Genomic DNA, 26,740 nt, shown 5'->3' with positions numbered 1-26,740 from the left:
CCTTATTTATGTGAGGAACCAAAAAAAAATGGAAATTAAAGAAAATGTAGATAAATGAGGATTTAAAAAACGATTAGAAAAGAAGATGACTTTCTCATCTGTGATAATATAGGAAAAATCAAACATCAATTAAAAGAATGTACACACAAATTCCTACGTGATTTGGGATACATTACAGTTAATGAATATAAATTAACCATCCCTGTAATCCCTACTACTGCAACATTCTAAAACCTACTGAACCAATACTGAGTCTGACATAATAAATGTCTAATAGAAAAACTAAGTACTTACGTGGAACATATTATCTACCCTTGTGTGGAAGAGCTGTTTTCCTATGTTTGGGATACCAAACAGGCCATACAAAAATTAAAACGTGTACAAGGCTTGGGCTAAGTTCAATGCAAGTTTGGTTGCAGTGTCTCTCTATTCAAATATACGACATGAAGCAGGGAATTATGCGGTCAGATATTTCCGTTAAAAATATTTCGGTTTTGTCTCAGAGTATATTAATATCTAATGTGAAATGGTTCACTTTGTGCTTACACATAATAATTTTTTATTTTAATCCATAATTTATTAGCAAACATGGGGCACAGCAGTGGGCACCTCCTGTTTCCCCAGTTATGCAAACCTGCATTTGGGATGGTGGGAACTTGCCATTCTCCCACAGCCCTATTTTTATGCTCTATGTCTCAGTTCTCTAATTGGACGAGATATATAGACAATATTTTTTTTATGGCACAGGGGATGACATTTCTTTCTCCAGTTTTGTAAAATGACTCAACATCAGTGGTATCGGCCCAACACTAACTTCTGTCCTTTTAGAGGGCATCGTGACTACCAGTTTATACCACAAAGGCTACTAATAGCTTCTTAAACTGTTTGAGCTTTTAAGCATAATATACTGGTTGCACAGTACTTGAAGGCTTGGCCCAATTGTTCTAACCGTAGTGAAAGCGGCTGACACCCATAGATCCTACTTTAGGAAAAAAGGATATCCACCTAGGTACAGGAGTTACATATAGGATGTAGTGGGTTTTTAACCTTGTTGGCATCTATTTACTACAGTGTTTATAATGTTTTTGAATTATCACCTTTTAGGGGAACTAATTAATAATTGCTATATTGTTTCTCTTTGCTTTAAATTTTTGTTGTTTGTTATAGAATAATACATTTCTCATTTGAAATTGTTGCACAAATTATATCCTGTATATAGAAATAGTGTAAACATGTTCACACAAAGGTAGACAATATTTTACAATCTCACAAAATTGTGTAGATTGTATATTATGGCTACAGCACCACCATGTGGCTGACATTTGAAACCATTTGAGTTTCGTGAACCAAATGTGAAATAAATATAGACAATTGCACATGCCACCTTTTATGCAAAGCCACTTACTTTGAAGCTATTTGAGAAAAATTTTGACCATCAATATTAAATGTAAAGTTTTTTTTTTTTTTTATTGGAAGTTAGTAGTAGTTGTACATGACCTAGAAACTGGTAACCTGGCAGAAGATACCTTTGTTTTGGAAGCATTCACTCAAGGCTCATGGGATTAGACAAATACAATTTTTCTTTTTATTATTAGGGATATTTTTCCTGATATTTTTGAGATGAAAACCCTAATTTCTTTACATCTGTACTTATCTACTCCAGAAAACACAGAATTTTACAGCACATTTTTCGATGTAACGTGGGTCATTTACACCCTGGAATACAAACAGGACTAGTGCTTTCCTTTACTTTAGGTACTTACAAAGAACTTTAACATGCATTCTTTATTAGTGGGGGCATGTGACAGAAAAATCTTGGCTACACCGCCTTCATTTCAGTATTATGATTTATTTGTTTATTTATTTATTCCTGTATGATTCAACCCCAAGATCTATCACTAGGGGAAATGCACTCTGGGAAAGTAAATACAAAACAGGTGCAGTAGAGGTGCGGGAGACTGGTATAGTCAATGAAAAATGACATGTTTATTTCAAGTCGCCCTACGCTCCATGATCTGTTCGGCGAGTATAAAAAATAAACAGAAAGAAAAAAAAAATATTGCCCCTTTAAACAAAATGTAACTATTATGAGATTACAACATACCACCCTATGTATTCTGTGATTTATCTCTAGAAAAACCTATTGGCTAGATACAAACTGTGCTCTTTTGTGTATGGTGGATGGTTACCAGTTTACTTCATGCTTGGAAATCCCATTGGCAAAATATTATCTTTGACTAAGACTAAGGCTCTTGGACTCCAGAAAACCACGGTGAAAACCATTATCTACGAATAGGGAAAACCTGCATATACGACTCATCCAGGAGGTCACAAAAGGACCACAAAAGAACCCAAACTAACATGTAAACATCAGGGCTCCTTTGCCTCAATTAAGGTCAGTTTTCACAATTCCACAATGAGAGAGAGAGAGAGAGAGAGTGAGATGCAAACATGAGAGAGTTGAAAGGCGAAAACCACTGCTGACCAGATAGTAAACAAAGGCTTGTCTCACATTTGTCAGAAAAACATAAGAGTTATCGGATAATATTCTGTGGACGGAATGGGTCTTGTTATATCTAGTATAAAGCTAGCACAATATTCCACAATAAGATCATACAGTTGGCTTCTGCCGCAGGACAATGATCCGAGACGCACAAGCAAGTCCACCTCTGAAGGTCTCAAAAGACATAAAATGAAGGTTTTGATGGTGGACAACTCCTGACTTGAATCCAACCAAGATGCTGTGGCATGACCTGAAAAAGCCTGTTCATGCTCCAAAACAATTGAAACAATTCTGCCAAGAAGAGTAGGCTAAAATTCCTCCACAGCGATGTAAAATACTCATTGCCAATTACAGGTGACACAACCAGTTACTAGGTTGGCAATTGCTTTTTCACATGGGTAATATAGGTTTAGATTAACTACAAATTACCGTAGTTTGATGATCTAAAACATTTACATGTGACAAAGGAGCAAAATAGATGAATCAGAAAGGGGGTAAATATTTTTTGCAGCACTGTATATCTTAATATCAGTTCATAAAATACCAATTTAACCTGTGCAAATATATATATATATATATATATGTATATTATTATATGTATTATATATCAGACTAAGCCTAGGGTTTTCTGTAAAAATACCCTTCATGCATATGTTATTTAAAGCATACCTGCAATAATTTTAAGAATACATACCACAGGACTGCGGCTTCACTTGGAAACAGGAAGTGAGCATTTCCTGATTTGTTTTTTTTAAAGGATGTGAAAATGTATTGCTCTGATTTATGTTAAGTCACGGGGTATACAAGGTTAAGTCACAGGACGATAGGGAAATGAACAAGGAATGGATAAGGTAAACGTTTAACCAAAATAGATACAAGCATTCAATCACAATTGCTGAAAAAATTGAATTCAATAAAAATAATGAGACGGTATGTTTAAACCAGTTTTGTTCCTTTAATTTATAGGTTGATATTGTCAAATGTTTGGGTTAAAGGCTAGAGCGCCATCGTCCCACAAGGGTTCAATTAAGAATCCTGCTCTTTAAAAAAAACAAAAAAAACATTGTCACGTGCATGAGACTGTTTTTTAAGGCATTTATTCCCTTAGAGAAGGAGATTGAGAGGCAGTTAAGTTGCAGTTTCATCTTCCTGACTTTATTTTTACGTTACTAAAGTTTTCTGGAAAGTCACCCCACAGACTCTCTTGCAAAAAAATTTAGAAAGGGATGGTGTTTTATAACGCAGGAAGTCAAAACCACAACTTTTCTGCTAACTCTTGCTTTAGCTAATAAACCCCAAACATTTGTTTCACTGAAGAAAAAAAGGAATTGGCGAGCAACAGTATCATTCACGGATTCATGAGAAGAAATGAGTTCTGCAGTTCTGTACCTTTATAAGGAATACATTTATTCTGCTATCAGCTCTTCTTGGAATAGATTCAGAGGGCTCCATTTAGTATCTTAATTTCTATCTGAAATGACCTCTTTGTACATCGGCATTTGTAATAGGGGTTGCTATTTTGGGAGCAGGTTTTAAGCTCATCAGAAGAAAGGAAAGCAAAAACTGGAATACTGGCTTTAAGAATATAAAAACAAAAAAGGCATTTTCTCTAGCCATAACTTGTTTATAATATAACATTGACTATTTATTACAGTACTGAGATTTTTCTGTGTTTCCCTTAAAATCAATTACTGCAAACAAATTAATGTATTCACCACTGTAATTTATATCCCTGAGTGAACAATCTGGATTCATATGAATAAAGTGCTGTTCTGGTATAAATGATTTGTGGAATGTTACAAGGCACTTTACATGACTGTCAATGTAAACATAACATTATAAAATATGATATTCATTTGATAATATAACAATACTTTGCTTCAGTTGTGTTGATGGAACATACCCTGCACATATACAAATATGATGAAAGGGAACATCAGATATCCAGCAAAATAAATCCTTGTGGATTGTGAGTTTTCAGCTAATAAAATAAATAGGGCTATAAAAAAAAGGTAGTGATGGCAAATATCTCAATAGTAACTAAAATAATCCCCTTGTTATGAAAGCAAGTTACCTTTTTATATACATTTGACTTTCTAGCTGAAATTACACATTTTTAGATTCTAGTTTACATACCAAATGTAACGGTTTGTCAGTCTTTTTACAATACAAGAGTTTAAAAGTAGAGCCATGCCTGCCATATTTTGTGATATATATTATCACCGCATAAGTGCGTGTAAATTAATACAAAAAAAACCCATAAAAATGAAGGTAACCCTAGGATGCTCCCTGTGTTTCTGGCTATGTGCAGTCTAGTACGTAAACAGCTTTTTTCCTAATCCTCCTGAGTTGTCTTCTTGTCTACTGCCCAGTCTTGTACCGTACCACTGGCAAATACTGCAAACACGATGGCTCCAAAAACATTAATAGCAGCAGCAATATAAAAAACAATCTGCCATTGTTCCACAGTGTTCTACAAAAAGAGAGAACAATAAATATTAGTTGCTGGCATGACAATTTAACATAATTATGTCATTTTATATAAACTGGAGAACCTAGTTTCATTTCTCCTTGATCATTTCTCACAAGCTCTGCCTCCCAGTTCCTTCTTTGTCTTTGGTAGCAAACGCAGACCAACTCATGATATGTACATCACATGATATGTGCAGGTGGCACAACAAAAAGACATTCAGAGAAAAATGGCCCATTACATTGGTAACATGGTTTTAAGATTACTTATCAGCAGCACACTCTCTGACACTCAACAATGCCTTTACTGTTTTAGATACGTACAGTTGAAATATACCCAATAACTAATGAAACAAAAAAAAAATCTACCTAATATTATACATAAGATCAAATCGAACAACAGAAATCATGTATAATGATTTAACAAAATCAGAATACATAATTTGCATGAGCCAAAAATCTTGTTGCTTTGCACAGATGGAAAAAAAGGAAATCTGTAACATTGCTAATCCAGGATATAGTACCTCAATGTACAAACATATTTTATATGTTTTGTACATCACATAACACTGTTAACTTTTTACTTACTTCATGGGTTAAACTTTTGGCAATAACAGGACCAACCATCCCCGGAATTGTGCCAAAAGTGTTTGTGATTCCAAGGAGCAGCCCTGCAAAGCTGTAAGTATTAAACATGTTACCTTATTACAATAAGAAAACAGCATATACCTACTCTACTCTGTAACTAAAGTAAAACATAACAGGAAAATGATTTCTGCCATGTTCAAATGATACGATGGCTGCAGATCTTATGGCAATGACCTCTGTATACCTCTCCAGTACTGACAAATACAATTTAACAAAGGGGATAATATTGGTTATATTGCTTTTTTGTTTAATTCTGAATGAGAAATCAAGTGACGCAGTGATTTCTTAGTTAATTGTGTCATTCTGGCAGAACATACCCAAAACCCAAGCATCCCAAAAATATGTAGCTGATGAGACAAGTCACCCCTGGTTGTAAGGTTTCACTACACTGATTTCATAGATCTGCTTTCTTCAGATCTAGCATATTCTGGACAAGGCTGTTGATATTGCAGTATAATGGCACAGTGTTCAGAACAATTTAAACATAACTTTTTATTATTATTTTCATTTAATTCCCTTTATTTTTGCCAATTACTACAACTTAAGTCTGTGATTGCTCCTGAAATGTGTAACCATTGGTGGAATCAACTATACTTACGAGGGTGCAATGTCTAAATGATTTATACTGTATCCGGACACAGACAAGCCTCCAAGAGTGGTGGACAGTGTAAGGAAGACAACAGCTAATTTATAGTTACAACCCGTGTAACCAGCTGCTAACAAAAACCCAGCAGGCCCGATCATTCCTGGAGAGTGGATGAAAAGAGACGGAATTAAGGAGTTTCTCTTCAAAGCGAGTCTTTGAAGGGGCAGTTGAGTCCCAGATACCTCGCTATAGAAGAATGCATAATATTATTATTAATTGATTTAGAAAGCACCATCATATTCTGCTGCACTGTACATTGGGACCTAACCAATAGTACATAACAATTTTCACCTACAGAAACAAAGGCCCTGCTCAAATGAGCTCACAATCTAGGAGTTAGAAGGCACAAAATGATGTCCTGAAATGAAATTCACATGTCGACAAGACATTTAATTAAGTTGTGAATAAAATAATTGTGCTTTAGCATTTCAAATGGATACACTTGCAAGATGTTATTATGGTACACTGGTGCAGGGTCACAATGTGTTTAATGTCTAAACACAAGAAATGTACAGCTAAAAAATAATTTATCTTCAATAAAAGCAAAAATGAAGAATAGTCTTGCTATTGCTATTAAACAAAAGTTAATGTACTTCTGCATTGGTTATAGATCTTCCAGTGGCATACCTTGTAGTAGGTACTTTGAGGTTTCTAGTAGGAAGTCTTTACTGGCATAAAAAAAAAAAGACGGTAGGATCTATAGCCACTTGACTATATTTATAGTAATAGACAGGAGGGGATGTAGGCTGACCTGTAGAGGTGTTAAGGTTAGTCTGGGTAACCTGTAGCTACATTACCTATTCAATTAAGCACATAGACATTGCTTTCTAGGTTTTAGTGACACTAGGTAGTAACAATCTGCCTTTTACGGGGCAGGTATATTCCTGCACCATGCATGCAGTGGCACAGGGTTTTCTCTGATCATCATCACTGATGTCTAATGTGTTTGTCATTCCAACAAACCTGACGATATTTAAGTATGTAGACACTACAAATCAACGTCCATAGGTAATAGAGGTTAATAAAGAGACCCTATTATGCTCAAATTATATCCGGAAACATAATGCCTTTTTTGTGCGATCAGAATTATCGGTATTAATCTGTAATCTGGTTGATTCCTAAAGTCTTAATTTAGGCTAGGAATGCATGTGACCCATCAAAACTATATATGCTGATCCCAAAAGGAAAAACAAAGATAATAAATAAGGAAAAAGTGGACTTTGTGACAACCTATCCATGTCCAAGCATACGAAACAATTTAAGTTCTGCGACAAAGCATGAAGCCGCAAAAACCTTCTTATCATTGAGGATGGTAAACCATTTTTTCTTACCTAGTGTGTTAAATATTTTGCGAACTGCAACGGTTGAATAGTTTAATTTCTCCCTCATGTAGTCTGCAACGAGACCTGTTACATTCATACAAACCCAGCATCCAAAATAAGGAAGAGCAGACAGGAACCCATTCTACAAAACACACAGGCAAGAATATGTTATTATTTTGGCAAAAATGTAATTTCATTGATTGTCATTGTTCATAGCTATAGTCAGAGACTTTGTAAACTACACCAAGTTTAATTTCCTAAGAGATTATATTTATATTTATATTTAATTGGTGCAAATAGACTCGCTCTACTAAACAGCATATACCATATATACCGAAAAAAGCAGGTCTGCACACAATATATAGTTTTAAAGCAAAAGTATTCCTTTTATTAAAATGTCAGTAAAGTATTTGTAATAAAAAGGAGCAGCCTCAACATATTTATGTTCTCTATTGTTTAAAAAAGAATATGTAAAAAATGAACACAAAAGAATAGGATCCCAATTTTATTTTATGTTTATGTAGCTTATTAAATTGGCATATAATTGTTCCCTAGCCCCGGGTAAAAAAAAAAATATATAATATCAGTCCAAATGATAATCTTATACGTAATTTTGTACGTAAAATGATTTAAAGAATGTATTGTATTTTTATAACGACATATGCCCAAAGTCCACAGAACAGACAATGTGCAAAAAATGATAAATTGAGAGATCTCACCCATATATACCGTATTTGCTCGATTATAAGACGAGGTTTTTTTCAGAGCAAATGCTCTGAAAAATACCCCTCGTCTTATAATCGGGGTCGTCTTCTAATCAGACCTCAAATAGAGGTCTGATTAGGAGACTAAGATCCAGATCCCCCGCACCGCTGCAGGGGACCTGGATCCTCCTGTCGTCGCCCCCCCCACCACACACTTACCGGTGCTTCCGGAGGTGAAGTTGGCAGCGGGGGTTTGTATGCGTCCGTCGCAAATACCTTCCCCGACTGTCAGAGATCAGAGTTCCAGATCTCTGACAGCCGGGGAAGGTATTTGCGACGGACGCATACAAACCCCCGCTGCCAACTCCACCTCCTTCCGGCTGCCGCGGAATGAGACGTCAACCCGCTGCCCCGGCAATACAGCAGGAAATTGGAAGCACCGGTAAGTAAGTAAGTGTGTGTGTGTGTGTGTGTGTGTGTGTGTAGGGCATTTCTGGAATGCCTTACACCCCTATATGCCACTCTGGCACTTAGGGGGTTAAAAGGCATATTATGGGGCAGAGTGGCATATAGGGAGGTATAAGGCATTTCAGGAGGCAGAGTGGCGTTAAGGGGGCATTTAATAGTGCACTCTGCCTCCTGAAATGCCTTATACCTCCCTATATGCCACTCTGCCCCATAATATGCCTTTTAACCCCCTAAATGCCAGAGTGGCATATAGGGGTATAAGGCATTTCTGGAGGCAGAGTGCTCTATATAATGCCTTTTAACTCCCTTAATGCCACTCTGCCTCCTGGAATGCCTTATACCTCCCTATATGCCACTCTGCCCCATAATATGCATTTTAACCCCCTAAATGCCAGAATGGGATATAGGGGTATAAGGCATTTCTGGAGGCAGAGTGGCACATAGGGGGTCAAAAGGCATACCATGGGGCACAGTGGCATATAGAGGGTTAAAAGGCATATCATGGGCCACAGTGACATATTGGTGTGGCAAGCCTGGGGGCAGATGTGCGTAACTGGGGGACAGGTTGGAAAATACAAGAAATAAAAACAAAAAAAAAATATTTCTCAATCATAGCTTTTATTAAAAAAAATAGTTTACATGAATTAACATTTACTGGTAAAACTTTTTTCCTTTAGGGTCGTCTTATATTCAGGCTTTTTCTTTTTTTCCTAAGTTAATATTCAGATTTTGGGGGGTCGTCTTATAATCGAGCAAATACGGTACTTGTCACAGAAGGTGCTCCTTATAGAGAATGTTCCATTTCTTCCAGAACCATTACTCAAATTTCAACAAAATTGAAAAAAAGGAATATCTTTGCTTTAAAACTATATATAATGAGTAGTCCTGTGTTGTATGTTTTTAATGCTATAGTTATTTTTGATTGATTTTCTCTAGGAAAATTGATTTTCTCTTACAAAGATGTATTTTGTTTTACACAGTTGCATGTAATATCTGATACTTTTTTTTGGTATAAGCAGTGCAAATCCATTATTCATGTTATGCACAAATCATCAACAAAATACATGATATATATATATATATTGTGAATAAAAAGCTTTTATGTCTCACTCAAACAGATAAAAGCTGGGGAAAACAAGATAAAGTTGTTGTGTGATACAAAAATAAACTTAATTTCAAACAACATCATCAATGACATGGTGATTACATCACAAATGATATCATCAATAATAAATCAATGATATTTCAATAAGTAGGATTAAAGGACTGCAATACATAAAAAGGGGGATAAGCAAATAGTTATATCCACTATAAGGAGATGTTCTTTCTGACTGCCAGTATTAAGCCATGGCACACGCCAATCTAATTATAAGTAAGACATGTAGGGATGTTAGTAGACCAGTTTCAAAGGGACCAGCTTTCACACACAGACTGCGAGAGCAGCAGCACTTCCAACAGCCTGCATGAGGAATCCAGGCATTTGGAGAAGGCACTGGTGGATGCAAGGCAAGATTTTTTTTATCTTTTTTAGAAGATCCCACTGAGCAGTAGCACTGGGTGTGTGAGATGTTTTGGGGAACAGGAGAGGGCAAAGAGCATGCCCCCTCCTGAGATTTTAAGGGGGTCTTTTATGACATACAAGAGAACCTTAGTCCATAATTAGGTACTGAAAACACGCTAGTGGAGATCATGATTTCAATAATTCCACCCAATAACAAAATTGTCTGAAATCTCTGATTATTTAAGTCATTTTTGGTTTTTACAATTCAGCACTAACCTTATTTACTGGTCATACATAAGCCTGTCTATGTAAAGCCAGACCACAGTACTGCATCAGATAATGCTCAGTCAGCTCTTTGCTATGAGGGGGGCCATAAAATGCACTCAGAGAATGATCAGTCGCCCCGAACGGCAAGCAGGCACTGCAAACATACGTATGTGCACTCTTGGTATCTCTTGTTTTTTGGTTTAGCTTAGGGGCTGTTAGCTAATTGAATATGTATATTATAGTTTAACCACACATTCTAAACTCACCTCTTGGGCATTAAAACGCAAAATGTCCTTCATGTAGGTAGGCAGTAATGTCAGCAACGTATAAAAGGTCCAGTTATAAGAAAAATGAGCTACGATAATAGCCCATAATGGCACCGACTTCACAATTGACCAGACTGGTACAGATTTCTCTTTGGAAAGCTGGAAGAAAAAGATAGAGTTCAACACTGATAGCATAAATTAAGGTACAGAATGCACTTAATAAACAGGTACCATTCCCCGCTCGAACTTTCTAATTCTAGGTGGGAAAACTACATTCATAATGGTTTTCTGCATGGAACAATACTATGGCACCTTAAAATAAATTTCTATTAGTAGGTACAATTGCTAGCTAAGATGCTATTCCAAAGAGCTATTCTTGATTATAGTTCCCAGGATCAGATAGGCAGGAACTGTTAGATTATTATGCGATTTGATGAACAACCAAGCCTTAGCCATGCCAATGTGTGCAGAACCACTTTCGTAGTAAAATGTAAGATCTAAAGAACATGAGGTTTTTTTTTAATGAACAGAAGCACCCTTTATAGAATGGGAGAAGCAGTACTAAGCATTTTGGTTGAGCTAGCAAGATCCCAGAGAAGTGGGGTTCCAAGAGGTCTGCAACAGTTCTACAATACTAGAGTGGAGTTACAAAGAGGCAAAAAGTCCATAATGAAGTATTGAATACTAAAATGTAGTCCCGAATGACAAAGTAGTCATGTATGTTGCTAGTTAATATTAATTCAAGTGTTGTATGCAAAATAATTTTCTCCAATTGCAAAAGAATATTCTTTTATACATTAAACAATGGCATACACATGATTCCTCAATGTGTGTTTGTCAAAACATGCAAGCTGCTTGTATGATATACTGTTCAGTCAAAATAGGGTTTTTGTGACTGTACAGCTCCCCCTGGTGGCTATTTTCTTAGAATCTACTCAGTTTTCCAATAAAGGTATTAACTTCACTCTAGTTGTCTCCTACATTCATTGGGACACAGTTCAGAAAAAAACTATTTTTTATACAACACTGGCAAATTTCATAATGCTGTTACACTGAATATCAACAGTAACATTAAAATTGGCATTATAAAAACTGACAAAGACTCATTGGAGCCCATCACAGGTCAAATTGATATCAGGAACTTAAAACTTAAACAACTGTTTTGGAAACACCCTTGTTGTTATCTCTCACTTTAGAGAAAAATTATATAGGTCAGCAGAGACCTCAGAGGTCCCGAAAATGTATGCAACTTAATATCTTTTCCTTTGTTGGCCCAATAAAAAGGTTCAACTAAAAGACTCCTCTTTAGAAAACAAAGCCCATAGAGCAAAACCATTGTATTTGGTTGATGAAAGCTGTCTGGAGAACTACTGGTCTACAGAAGCTTGTTTACATCGTACCTAGCCCTGAGCATTGATGACATATTTTTATGGGCACCATGACCACTGACAAACTTACTTGATTTTCAAGAGTTGACAGAATGTATTCTCTTTCACAGTCAGAGATTGATCGGTGTAATTGTGGAGTGTCACTTACAAGAAGAAGCCACATTATGAACCATAACACACCAAAGGCACCTATGAGTAAAATAAAAAAATATTTATGAAAAATAACTTAAAATAGAAAAACTACATAGATGTCTGAATATGCCTTAATTCTAAATAACCATTTTTAACAAAATGTCATGTTTGGTTTAAACTTTCTGCCATGAATAGAAGCTTCATTCTGTGGCGACAAACCTACAAATATTTTCTTTACATTTGGCTTTCTCATATGTATTTAAAAAAAATAAAATAAAAAAAATTTATATATATGCTGTATAGCGCATACTTACCAAATATGTAAAATACATAAACCCAGTCCATGTAGTAGCAAATTAGGCCCGATACAGGAAGAGATACAACTGTTCCAAGCTGTGCACCTAAATACAACCAATAAAATAACCCATAAGCATTACAAGCCAGTAATAATAATGATACGCACCAAACATTGAACTGTAAATTATGTTTATAGCTGGAAAACGGGCACATTACCTGTAGAAAGGAAAAGACCAGTTGCTTTGACATTTACCTTGATTGTTCAGCAGGTAAGACATGCACAATACATAACATATTTACCCTAAAATCCTTTGTACCTTTTACAGGGCTTAAAATATTTGCCCAGTATGTCCCTGAACTCATTATTGATGGCTGGATGTTCATGGACTTTTTTTTTACCTCACTGTAACATTGTTCTAAAGCACACATAAAACGTTAAAAGTTTTTCTCTGAGGACTAGTCTGGTTTAGAGAGGCAACCTCAACATAAGGACAAGAGGACACGGCTAAGTATCTGTGAAAGGTATACATCACATAAGCATACCTGGGAACTTTCCAGATTTGACCTGCAGTCTCCAGGTAAACCAATGATTCGCTGGGTCTACAGATCGCTCCTCTCTTTCTCCAGGGCAAGGGAGCTCCGTTTAGCTAAGTCCACTCCCCACCAATTTCTCCTTCCACGCCTAACCCACGTAATACTATCTGAGCTAGCCATGCCCCTACAGTGGCTAACCACACCCTCATGTGTGACACTGACCACTTATGAAGACACTAACTCAGGAGAGCTCCGAGTAGCCTACACTGGAGAATTTTTCAGTGGTCATATACCGATTTTTATAGGTTCTGGATTTTTATTAGCACCATTGGGTGTTTTTATGGGTTTGAGTGCTTCTCGCACAAGGTTATTCATGCACATAAAGCAAAGATGCATGCCGTCCTCCAGCTGTCTTATAACTTTAACACTTACAATGCTCTACCAAAGTCTTGGATAGCTGGCTATTATGGAAGTTGTAGTTCTACAAAAGATTACAGACTGCATTTGCCTAACGCTGACATTAGGTGAACAGGTAATTTAAAGATAGGACAATGAGTAGATTTCATGGAACTTTAGTTTGAGTTGAATTTAGTTGAAGGTGATACCTTCTAGCTGCATAAGCTTTTGCTAACTCAGATGTCCCATCTTCAGACATAATGAAGAAGGGACTTCTGTGGTCCTAAAAGCTTATTTGACTCCTAGATATTTTTCTATGTTGGTACAATAAAAGCTATAATCTCCTCTTGAAACAATACAATGATAGAATGCGTATTTAACAAGCTGACATTTCAGTTTAACAGCCATGGTTCTAATGATAACATTAACATTCATTTTTAAGAAATTGTTTTATATGTAAATAAAATAAGGGAACAATGAAAGCACTAAACAAACAAAACACACATTTCATAAGGCCTGTGAAATCATTGTAGTGCAGCAATTAATATTTGAAGTGGTTTTAAGTACACAGGTCACCATTTTTATTTGTGATGTGCCAATCTCTACTATCTTCTTCCAATTATAAAACATCAGGTTTGGCCTATTAATATCACAAGGTGACTTAAGCTTCATAACCGTTTATTAATGCCAGCAAGAAGAAAGAAAGAACCACCATATTATGTACTGACCTGCGTATGAAAGGCTTAATAGCCTGCTTCGCTCCAAAGGTGGAGCCCAGCATGACCACATTGCATGCATAGCTGGGAAAGTAACACCCTGAAGAGACAACAGCTCGATTTATTAGCGAAGCTATAAAACATAGTCCAAAGACTTCACAAACTACAGTACAGTAATAATAAAATTAAAACAATGGATATTGATACCAATATTATAATGAAAAAAACATTTATATACAGTTTATATAGAAACATCCAGACTAATCAACTCATTTGGCCTCCAGTATCATATATATGCAGATGATACCCAAATCTACCTGTCTCCTCCTGATCTCTCTCCATTTCTCATGTCCCGTATTACCAATTGCTTGTCTGCTATTTCTTCATGGATGTCACAACGCTACCTGAAACTTAATCTTTCTAAAACTGAACTCATTATCTTCCCTCCCTCCATCTCCACTCCACTACCTGAATTCTCTATCACCATTAACAACACGACTATCTCGCCTACTAACCAGACCCGATGCCTTGGAGTCATCCTTGACTCAAACCTCTCCTTCATCCCTCACATTCAGTCCCTCGCCAGATCCTGCCGCTTGCACCTAAAAAACATCTCTCGTATCCCCCCATTCCTCACCCAAGAATCCACAAAAACTCTGGTTCATTCACTTATCATTTCCCATCTTGACTACTGCAATAATCTTCTGGTTGGCACTCCACTGTCTTGACTCTCTCCTCTACAGTCTATCCTAAATGCCGCTGCTAGGCTTGTCTTCCTTGCACGTCGCTCCTCTTCTGCTTCCCCCCTCTGTGAAATCCTCCACTGGCTCTCAATTACAAGATTTCACTCGAGCTTACCTCTCCAAGACCTTCCAGTGCACGGACGGCTATAAGATACCCTGGCCCTAAGTCTGCAGCAATTGGTGTCAGTAGTGTAAACACAGCAGTCCCAAAAATTCCAAACCCAAGTAATAGCTTGCCACCAATTTTTCCAGCTATGTAACCACCAGGTATCTGAGTAAGGATGTAGCCGTAGAAGAAGGAACCAAGTATCCAGCCTTGGGTATCTGCATCCCAGTCATACTTCTTACCCTTGAGAAAGAAATACAAGAAGAATTATACATGTATATTTTTTTGTCTATGTACAATTGTACAATTTGTAGGAGAAATCGTGTGTGGCTTGCAACCACAAAATACTTGTAAAACACTTTTAGTAATAAGGGAAGCAACCAATTTATCATAATGATATTAAAATGCATTACATTTTGATCTATCCATTGTGATTTCCTAGCATGTGAGTGCTTTAGCTTTGTATCTCAACACTTAGAACCTAGGTGAATACTGAAGTCCCTGGCCAATCCAGAACAAGTGGATAACAAATATTTAGGGTACAACCATATTGCATGTTTGGGTGATCAGGCCCCACAGTATACCGCTGCTCAATGGGCTAGTTGCAGGGGAGATCTTTGATCTCCTCAACCCAGCCCCCTAAAAACCAAGTGCTAGGAGACAGACCAATCTTACGCAGTTAGTATGCGTATATAAATATAATATATATGTCATATAAACTTTTTAAATGACACAATGTGTAAATGATTTTAGCTGCATTAAGTGGCACATAATTTGGTCTTCTTAGTAGCCACTCACTGTACAACCCTACATTTCTCTAGCTATTTATATTAAATGCTCTGCAAACCACCTAAATATGGTTTAATTTATTATGGTATGGATTTCATAATGAAGCTCTTTGTTGTAAAATTAGGGGCATCAACCATCTCCCTCCCAATATGGCAAAAGAAGTTATGTATATTTGGGCAAAGTAGCTTGCAGAATAATAATGAAACATACAAACAAGGAATTCCCCTTACCTTACTATTGTGTGGGACTACTGGAGAAAGCGTGTGCTCCGGACACACTTCGGCACTTGTATTTTCTCGTGTACTTGATGTTGAATTTATCATATCCACCAAGGCTACACTTAGATTAACACGTAACGCATATAGCATGAAGAATCCAAATAATGCCATGACTGCCAGGTTGTAGCGAGCAGAGCAGCACACAGGCACTGAAAAGCAAGCGAACATTTTCGATACCATGTTAAAGAAGCAAACAAAACCTTCTGAACACACAGTAATATAGAGAGCTTTCTGTTCCACTTCTTTGTGACCTTTTTCATTGTGTTTACATTCCAAGTACAATATTTGCTTTTAATAGCATTAAAGGAAGCAGGGATATCTACTTAACTGCTTGCTTTATCTATCACCATTAACGCTTCATTTATTACGTGTACTTAAAGTTTCCAACCAATCTGATTTCTATGTGCTGGTGTTTGCTGTGACGAGCACATATGACAAGCCATTTCAACCAAAATAACGCAGGCATATGGGAGAGGGTGTCAGGAACAAAAAAAAAGAAGATTAAAGGCAGAATACTGAAATAATGATTATTTCACACTCTATCTTTACTTTCAATCGCTGTCTCAGCCAAGTGATATGCACACACACTACCCCCAGCCAAAATGCTGAGAACGTCCAATGACTGAAACGTCGACTTGACTTTGTTTGAATAAAGAAAAGTTGTTAACTTGAAGACCTGGTCAGATTATATATATATATATATATATATATATATATACATACACATATATATATACACACACACACACACACACACAAACTACATGGACGAAAGTATCGGGACATCTGACCATTGCACCAACAAATTAATATGTAGTAGGTCCGCCCTATAACAGGTTCCACTCTTCTGGGAAGGCTTTTACGTGGGAGTGTTTATGTGGGATTTTTTTGCCCATTCATCCAGTAGAGCACCTGTGAAGTCAGGATCGCAATTTCCGCTCCAGTTCATCCCAAGGGCGTTCGATGAGGTTGAGATTAAGGCTCTGTGCAAGTTCTTCCACGCCAAACTCATCCAACCATGTGTTTATAGACCTTGCTTTGTGCACTGGGGGACAGTCACGCTGGAATAAAAAAGGGCCTTCCCCAAGTTGGAAGCATAGCATTGTCCAAAATGTCTTGTTATGCTGAAGCAATATGATTCCCCTTCAATGGAAGTAAGTGGCCCAACCGTTGAAAAACAGCCCCATACCATTATCCATCCTCCAGAAAAACTTTATAGTTGGCACAATGCAGTCAAGTAGATAACATTCTCCTGTCCATCAACCAAACCCAGACTTGCCCATCAGACTCCCAAACAGAGAAGCGCGATTCCTCACATAACATGTTTCTACTGCTCCAGAGTCCGGTGGTGGTGTGATTTACACCATTCAATCAGACGCTTGGTATTGTACTTTGTGATGTGAGGTTGCATGCAGCTGCTCGGCCACGGAAACCCATTCCATGAAGCTCCCTCTGCACAGTTTTTGTACTGATATTCATGCCAGTGGAAGTTTGGAACTCTTCAGTCATGGAATCAGCAGAGTGTCACCAACTGTTGAGCGCCATGCGCCTCAGCACTCGGTAACCCTGCTCTGTGACTTTACGTGTTCTTCCACTTCATGGATGAGTTGCTGCTGCTCCTAAACGCTTCTGCTTTCCAATAATACCACCTACAGTTGACTGTAGATTATCTATCAGGGAACGAATTTCACAAACTGACTTATTGCAAAAGGTGACATGCTATCAAATAGGGCTGCAACTAACGATTATTTTCATAATCGATTAGTTGGCCGATAAAAAAATATGCAAATTATTTCTTTATTTAAAAAAAATGAAATGAACTGGGAGTTAAATTTTACATTAACATGTAATTAACCCTTTTATCTCTATCACAATGGCATTTCCCTAATTCCCTTCTTATTTTATTGACATAATAATAAAAGCTATATTTTAAAAAGGTACAAGAATGCATTTCTTGTTTTTATTTCCTTTTATTTGCCAACCTGCCCCCCAGGTATGCACATCTAACCCCCAGCTATGCCTTATACCTCCTATATGCCACTCTGCCTCCCTGATATGCCTTATATCCCCCTATATGCCACTCTGCCCCAGATATGCCTTATACCTACCTATATGCCACTCTGCCTCCCAGATATGCCTTATACCTTCCTATATGGTACTCTACCCCCTTATATGCTACTCTGCCCCCAGATATGCCTTATACCTCCCTATATACCACTCTGCCCCCCTAATATGCCTTATACCGATATACCTTATATCCCTATATGACAATGTGCCCCAACATGCCTTATATCCCCTATATGCCACTCCGCCCCCTGATATGCCACTCTGTCCCCAGATATGCCTTATACCTTCCTATATGCCACTCTGCGCCCTGATATGCCATACTGCCCCTAGATATTCCTTATACCCCCCTGATATTCCTTATGCCCCCCTCCCATACTCCCTGGTGTCTAGTGGGGGCAGCCGGTGAACCTCCGCTGCTGGCCGGCACTTTCGCTAGAGCTTCTATGACTGAGCACCGGAAAGTCATGCTCCATCATAGAAGCCCCAGCGGAAGTGAAGGGCAGTAGTGGAGGTTGTCTGCGCGTATCGCACAGACACCCCCGCCTGCCAGATAGGAGTATCCTCCACAGCGCTGAAGGGGACCTGGCACAGACAACCACCGCTTCTACCCTACCCTTCCGCCAGCGCTTCTATGATGGAGCACCGGAAGGTCATGTGATGCAGGTGCTCCGGGTCTCCTGCAGCACTGTGGGGGATCTGGATCTTAGTGTTATTATCCGACCTCTATTTGAGGTTGTATTATAAAATGGGGGGTATTTTCAGAGTATTTATTTTATAGCCGATAAAATCGACTCAACTAATCGATAATGAAATTCTTTGACAACGAGTTTCACTATCGATTAGTTGTTTCAGCCCTAATGTAAACTATTCATTTTTATTAAAAACTATGATTGAGAAAAATGCATTTCTTGTTTTTATTTCTTTCTATTTGCCACTCCAGTTATGCACATCTGATCCCAGGCTTGCCACTCTGCCCCCCAGATATGCCACTCTGCCCCCCCCAGACTTACCAATGCATCCCCAAAAAACCTCATCTAATATTTGAGCAAATCGATTCAACTAATCGATAATGAAAATCGTTAACAACTTTCATTATTGATTTTTAGCAATGTATTTTCGATTAGTTGTTGCAGCCCTACTATCACAGTACCATGCTTGAATTCGCCGAGCTCTTCAGAACGACCCATTTCTTTTTACAAATGTTTGTGAATGCAGACTGCGTGACTAGTAGCTTGATTTTACACAACGGTGGCAATGGGTCTGATAGAAACACCTGAATTTTAAATTAAGAGGTGTGTCCCAATACTTGTGTCCATATAGTGTGTAATCAGAACACTCCCAATCACTTTACATAAGAGCAATTGAACCCTGCCCCTCCAACCCCCATGGTTTTCCTGTTACATTTCTTTTCTTCTTTGTTACTCTGTGAGGGGAGAGGCTGCTGATGCTACACAAATGCTGAGGGTCATGACTCAGCCACACAGACATTTAGAAATGAGACAAATTGTGCTTCCAGGTCCAACTTTACCTTTATTCTTTATTTATACAGCACCAACAATTTACATTATTATAGTACTACATAGGATTACATCAATGGTGCCCTGCTCATTCAACAGGTTCAGCATCGCTTACTACCGTAACAGGCACGGATATATTAGATATATTCGAACGGCAATACGGTTCATGTATCTGGAATTGTTACATGACCAGAGTATCTCAATGTAGCCCCAATGGTTGCTTTACATTTACATAACGTTAGAATAATCACTATACGATTTGATTCCCAAGCTATCAACGTAAACATGTATACACACACACACACATAGACAATGACAAGCATAAGCAAATCCTTAATGCTAATTTACCTAGTAATTTCCACAGTATTAGATGTAATGCTCTAGCATTAAGATCCTAGCATTAAGATCCCATGCGCCTAGCCAACAACCCATAATTTTAAATTATACAGTAGACATCCATTTCATAAAAAGTAAAAAAACAAAAAAAAAGGTGCATGATAAGGCTACAATAAGTTGCATACTAAGTCATATGTAATACACATATTTTATGTACAACAGTAACAAGAAAACACCATGTTCTTACTGTTGGGAATGTTCCTCTTGCCTTGCAAGACTTTGAATAACAAGAAGCGAAGAAGTGAGCACTATATCTTTCTGCGGTCACAGTTTCTGAATGTGGAGTACCTGCACTGTGCAGTATGACCCAGTCATGCTCAATAGGAGAAGAAAAAAACCGTACTACGTCACAGGAGTAAATGAAACTCAATAAAGTCCACAACCATTATTCAACTAGCAAAGCCAAATCCAATAAAATAAAATCAACAGGAAGTATTTACACACAGTAGCTGTCTCTGCATCACAAAGTGAATTCACTGGTTTTAAAAATAAAAATGAAATAACATATAATCTTATTATGTCTGAGGCAGATGTAGTAAGATTGCGAGCAGGGTCCCCTTTACCCAATGTATCGGTTATTCTAGTCTTGTCATTCCACTTGAATGCATGTATTATAAGGCAGCAACAACTAATCAATAATATTGATAATAATCGATAATGAAAATCGTTCGATTTTATCACATATAAGATAAGAGTTTTTTCACTGCAAATGCTCTGAAAAATACCCTTCGTGTTATAATCCGACCTCAAACAAAGGTCGGATAATAACACTAAGATCCAGATCCCCCGCATCGCTGCAGGGGACCCAGAGGCTTTTCTCGGACAGTCAGCGGGCGTGTGTGTGCGATGCACGCGGACATCCTTCGCTACTGTCCTCCACTTCCGCCGGGGCTTCTATAATGGAGCACCTTCTCTTGCTCCACCATAGAAGCATCGCGCAGACGCTCACCGGCTGTGCCTACTAGACACAAAGGAGTATGGAGCAAGGGAGGGTAAGTCTGGGGGGGGCAGAGTGGCATATTAGGGGTTATAAGGCATATCGGGAGCACAGTGGCATATAGGGGGCATAAGGCATATTTGGGGGGCAGAGTGACTTATCTGGGGGGGCAGAGGGGCATATCTGGGGGGTACAAGGCATTTCAGGGTGGTATAAGGTATAAAGTGGATATAAGGCATATCTGGTGAGGGCAGAGTGGCATATCTGGGGTTATAAGGCATATGTGGGGAGGGCAGAGTGGCACTCAGGGGGTATAAGGCATACCTGGAAGGCAGTGTGGCATACCTGGAAGGCAGTGTGGCAAGCCTGGGATCAGATGTGCATAACTGGGGGGGCAGGTTGGGAAATAAAAACAAGAAATGCATTTTTCTCAAAGTTTTTTTTTTATTCTGTTTGTTTTTAACATCCAGATTGTTCATTAAATTATTTTAAATAAACAAAAAAAATTACATTTATTTTTTTATCTGATTATCCGATTTTTAGGAGGTGATCACACACCAAGGATCGGGTATACCCAAAGAAAAAAAAAAAAGTGTATTATTGTGCCTTTAACTTCACTATGGAAGTATAAATCCCCAGACAGCCGCAAAGCACAAATGAGACGATCATGTATTCTTAAATCATCCACAGGGCAGCTGGCTTAGTCTAAGCAATCACGTGCTTTAACTGCTACACTTTCTTCCTTATTTTACTAGATAAAGATAAAAGCAAAGGGAAACAAAACAAAAAGAAAAAAGCTACATGATACATTAGTAGACCTCACATAAAAGACCTTTTCCATCATCTAGTTATGCATGTTCTGACAATGCAGGCAGAGCACAGCTGAAATGACAATAAAGAATGTATTATAAAGAATGAATATTCGTAAATGAGCTACTTCCCTAAAACAAGTGTGCCTCGGGAATGTAACGTGTTTGTGCACCCATTTGGGACATTTGTGAAAACAAGATCTTGTATTGCTTGTTAACTTGTTAGCTCAAATCTAGGGAAGAATGTCCACAGGCAGTAATGATAGACACGTTGTTTATATGTACATAGAGATGAATCTCAAAAAGTAATACGAGGTCAGCATGGCTAAATATGATGAATAATGAAACATTTTACTTTAAACTGGTGCAATAAAAACAGTTTTAAAAATGAGTAATGCACTTGGAACAGGATGTTCCCGTCCAAGCAGGTTAGAAGGTACAAACAACTCAAAAGTCACGAGTCAGGTCTGAATGCAAGCAATGCATAAGAGGTTTCCAAACAGGAAGCTTTCTAGAATGAATTGGAATATGTTCCAGCTCTTCCTGACAACTGTATCAGGTTAGCGGACAGTTACTACTTGGGTTGCCATATAACTATGTCATTGTTACATGTTGCTGACCAGCACTATGAGCTTCCTTTATTATAGAGGTGGGGTGATCGGTCACTTTTTCCAAATCCAAAGCTTTATAGCTGTATAGACTAAATAAAGCTAGTCATCACATGCAGTTTAATGCACTATAGTTAAGTATTACCTTTAGATTCTAAAATCCATCATGATTTTGCTTGCGACTACCCTATGTCTTCCAAGCAACTGGATTCCAAAAAACTGTCAATGGAGCTGGGCTTCTGCTCAGGTGCTCCTAATGCCTTCAAATCCCTGTGTTTTGCAGTGTCCAAGCATGCGCACCCCTATTGCCGGTGCACACTCCTAGAACAACTGGTAGTACTACCTACCAAAATATAGTTGGCAACCATCAGTACAGTGAAAGGATTTCTAAGTGAACAGCCATTTACTTTATCAAATGACGGACATCCATGAGTAACCAGCCATTGGAAAAGTTTAGACATTCACTGAACGCTTTATAAGAAACATGTTCCAACACCATGAAATAAAGTTAGCCAACTTTGGTATGGGATTGTGGAAACCCTCTACTATTCCAGGAGAGTATGAGACATTTTATAGAAATACCACCAAGTGTACTATGAATGGAACGGCGGGGGGGGGGGGGTTGTATACAGAAAAAAATATAAAATCTCATCTCATGTGAAAGGGTGCAGGTGCGATCTGTTTTAAAATAAAATGGGATGCATCATGTTCACAAACAGCCAATATGGCTATTTTTTCATTTAAAGGGACACTCCAGTCATCATATGCACTTTAATGTGTATGATGGCTGGATGGTCCCTTTAAGTGTTTATGTGGTCCACATTGCATATGCATGGGGGGATTCTGAAGATTGAAATACACAAAGCACTTCAGCTGATTCAAAAGGCACCTGTACACCAATGTACTTTAATATGCGTTCTACTATAGTAGGGGTGTTAGGGACATCAGACAGTCCCTTAAATAACAATTGTGCAATTCTGATTTTTCCCTTTTGTTGTAACAATTAATTGCTCCTGTTAGTCGGACTGTTTTATCCCTAAACATGGCACCTCCCTGTATGGGTAGTTATTAGAAGGCTTGTTATGGTGCAATTACCATCATTCATGTCCAACTTTATGCTAGGCAATTAACAAACCTTTTATACTGCCTTGAAATAAGTTGGGAAGCATCCTTGCACTGATTAAAGGGAAGTAGTCATGACATTTCTTTCCCCTCCCCAACAACCACTGAAGCAATTGCTTTACTAATATATTTACTAAATATCTCACCATGAGGATCCTAGTGCAGTAGCCTGTTTATGGCGTCAACTGAAATGTTTTCATGAAACCTATTACTAAACGTGTAAAGATATTCTAAACTAAATTACCTGTATCGATCGAACTGTAATATCCAATTAGAAAGACACCAATTCGGAGGTTATGATGCATTTAATCACAGAGGAATATGAAGGAGTTGGCTCCAGGTTGTTCACCCATGAGAATGAGTCCACTGAGGCTAACACCGAAACCCCAGGAGTTCCCATGCACAGACAATCTGCCTACGATGCCGCGTTATATTATATTAACAACTATGACACCTGTACGCATAGAAGACCATAGAATATTATTGTCAGGGTTTTCATATTAAGTAACATTTACTTTGGGTATCAATACTTCTTTATCCTTTATTCATTATTACACACAAGGTATGTGTAAATGAATGTAAACTTTGATTTAAAGTTCTGTTCAGATAGATATTGACCATCACCCTTTACATGGCAAATATTCACGTACATCCACACATCCTCGCAAACCACTGATCGATTCATAGTAACACGATTGGAACAATTATGGAAGATCCTGTAGCGCTATTTCAATAGGTAGATTAAAGCAAGTACGGATTACGTATACATTGTGCTGGCCACACCGCTAGTTGCCATTTAAAATACGACACCTTCGCTACATGATGTGGGTCAGTCTAACAAACGCCGTAAATCTGTACGATGAAATCATCCGCTGCATTCAATGCGTTTGGGGTATGAGTTTTACACCCCGCTGAGCAGCCTTTTTCACACTGACCTGCAGCCTGTAGAATTCATAGCCATTCAATGGCCAGGGTGGCAACCTGAAGATCAAATGATTTTCAACTTTAAAGAGACAGTAAACTTTTTAAGATAACTTTGAGCATCCTATTGTAATTTTCAAAAAACACACAGACAAGCAAAGTTTCTAAAGTTTACTGGCAGAAGTACAAAAGTGGTATGGACAGCGTACGTCAGCGAAGCCCCTCACATGCGCTCACTGAGGGACTGTACAAGCCTCTGCGCCCAAACACCAATTTATATACCAATGTATACCTGCAGTATGTAAGCACCTGCAAGGGGGGGATAAGCATTTGCTCTGGGTCTATAGCCTTGATGACAAACAATGTGACAGATTCCATTACATGCTCTGCATTTATTTATGTTTAATTATTATGTTGCAGGTTTTAGTGAATGATGGCAAAACTACTGAATTAACAGCGAAGAAGGTGCATCGATTGGGTACATGCATATGGAGAGAATTTGTTATGGTCCTATGCCATGGTAACAAACTAACTACTACACGCATTGTATTTTTATTTTAGGAAACCTAGCAAATAGTTAATTTCCAGCACGCACTGTCCCTAGCAATTATAATAAACTTTATATGTATATGATGTAAAAGGGCTTCCTACATCCGACGCCAGTGCGCATGCGCAACCGGGGCGAAGCGTTACTAGCATTTTCAAAAACCGGGGAACATCTGGAGCTCGTAAGGAGATATTTTGCGGTATGCGCTAACCTTTTTCTTTAGGGTACTGCTGGATGTTACCCAGGCCTTCATCTTGGCCCCTCAGCAGTGGAGTGCTGTCTTCCTCCTCCTCTTCTTCTTCTTCCCCTTCCTCCTCCTCACTGCCGCTTCGCCATTCTTTCATGTTGCTGCCGGAGAGCAGATGTAACCCTCTCCCTGATTATATCCTAGCGCTAAGAAACGGTATCATCGCGGACACAACAGTCCTTCGCCAGCAAAACATGACTGGCTCCGCCTGTACTCCTTCCTCTACGCCACGACTCCTCCCGCCGACACTGTTCAGCTGAGTTGAAGCAATACTACAATTCCCATCACGCGTAGCCAGCCAATGGCCCGCTGAGCATGACGGAAGGAGTAGTCCGCTGGAGCGACAGACGTTCTATAACGTTATATCCCTTGAGATTGCCTCCCGCCTCCTGGAGTTAATGGAATAAAAAAACCGGATGCCTACATTTTCTATTTATTAAAATATTCTCTCTCTCCTCTCTCTCTATATCTATATCTATAGGTGCTCAGTTGAGTACCTTATTAGATTAATTTATGTGCATGTATGGCAGTTCAGTTCATGATAGAGAACTTGTGATATCATTATATATATAATGTTTATATTTAGTATGACCAATATATTGAAAACTTAGGAAAACTGATAAAAAAAAGTACGTTGTTTGTTTTGTATCATTGTCACTAAACTAGTTAAGTTGACATTTTTGAGTCGGGAAATACCTCATCCAGATAGAGTTTTGATTCTGATAATTACAGGGCAAACATGTACAACTGTTTCAAAGCAACAACTTTTTTTAAAGGAATATTATAGCTGTGAGATTTCAATTTTTGTGGCATTGCTTTTGCAAATGTATGGGGGCTATCGTGCAGATCCTCGCATTGGCCTGGACCTAGATATTTTCTGTAGAGCACATCTACAAGCTTGTCATATACTCAGCTCCAATCCGCTCCAGTGCTGGCTGAGCGAAAGCTGCTGACAGCGGTCTGCTTACCCCTCTGCATATGTGTGGAAAGTGCTCCCATCGATTTGAATGAAGCTCTTTCCAGCCACCGATTTTCTGCTTAGAGTAGCCAATAGGTGGCAAGAATCATCCGCCGCAGCTCTTACCACGGGTACAGAGCCGTAGGAAGGGTGAGGTGAGTGAGGCACTCGCCTCGGGCGCAGCTGCGAGGGGGCGCACAGCCACCCGATCAGCAGCTGCAGCCTCCAGGACTGGTTGGGCCTAACCAGCCCAACATTAAGGAAACCATCCAAATGCATGGGCACTCTGGGCAGTTGCCCAAGGGCCCAGCATTCTAGGGGCCCCATGGGGAATTACATTACGGTCTTCAGGGGAGTGTAGAAAAAGCTGCACGATTGTGCTCTCCCCAACCGGCCCTGCTCATCGGGCCCCCCGTGGGCATTGAGCTGGTCTGGGTA

The 26,740-nt window shown here is 38.6% G+C and overlaps 1 protein-coding gene and 1 long non-coding RNA gene across 2 annotated transcripts; both read right to left on the bottom strand.

The window, feature by feature from the left end:
- Window positions 1-3,438: 3,438 nt before the first annotated feature.
- On the bottom strand, window positions 3,439-25,603 carry SLC17A5 (solute carrier family 17 member 5). Its single transcript, XM_053459740.1, has 11 exons — window positions 25,309-25,603; window positions 16,126-16,322; window positions 15,116-15,349; window positions 14,270-14,357; window positions 12,629-12,715; window positions 12,253-12,371; window positions 10,795-10,953; window positions 7,598-7,730; window positions 6,219-6,366; window positions 5,561-5,651; window positions 3,439-4,976 (listed from the first exon to the last, which is right to left on the bottom strand). Exons 1-11 carry the CDS (start codon window positions 25,439-25,441, stop codon window positions 4,839-4,841), a joined length of 1,527 nt encoding a protein of 508 aa, XP_053315715.1. The 5' UTR covers window positions 25,442-25,603; the 3' UTR covers window positions 3,439-4,838.
- LOC128483520 (uncharacterized) lies at window positions 13,481-13,848 on the bottom strand. The gene is made up of 2 exons (XR_008351078.1): window positions 13,676-13,848; window positions 13,481-13,643 (listed from the first exon to the last, which is right to left on the bottom strand). It is a non-coding gene; the product is annotated as an uncharacterized LOC128483520 (long non-coding RNA).
- Window positions 25,604-26,740: the final 1,137 nt, after the last annotated feature.

Source organism: Spea bombifrons, chromosome 3, assembly GCF_027358695.1.
Source record: "Spea bombifrons isolate aSpeBom1 chromosome 3, aSpeBom1.2.pri, whole genome shotgun sequence".
Lineage (NCBI taxonomy): Eukaryota > Metazoa > Chordata > Amphibia > Anura > Pelobatidae > Spea > Spea bombifrons.
Note: the sequence above shows the minus strand (reverse complement) of the source record. Positions and strands in the feature narration are given on the sequence as shown.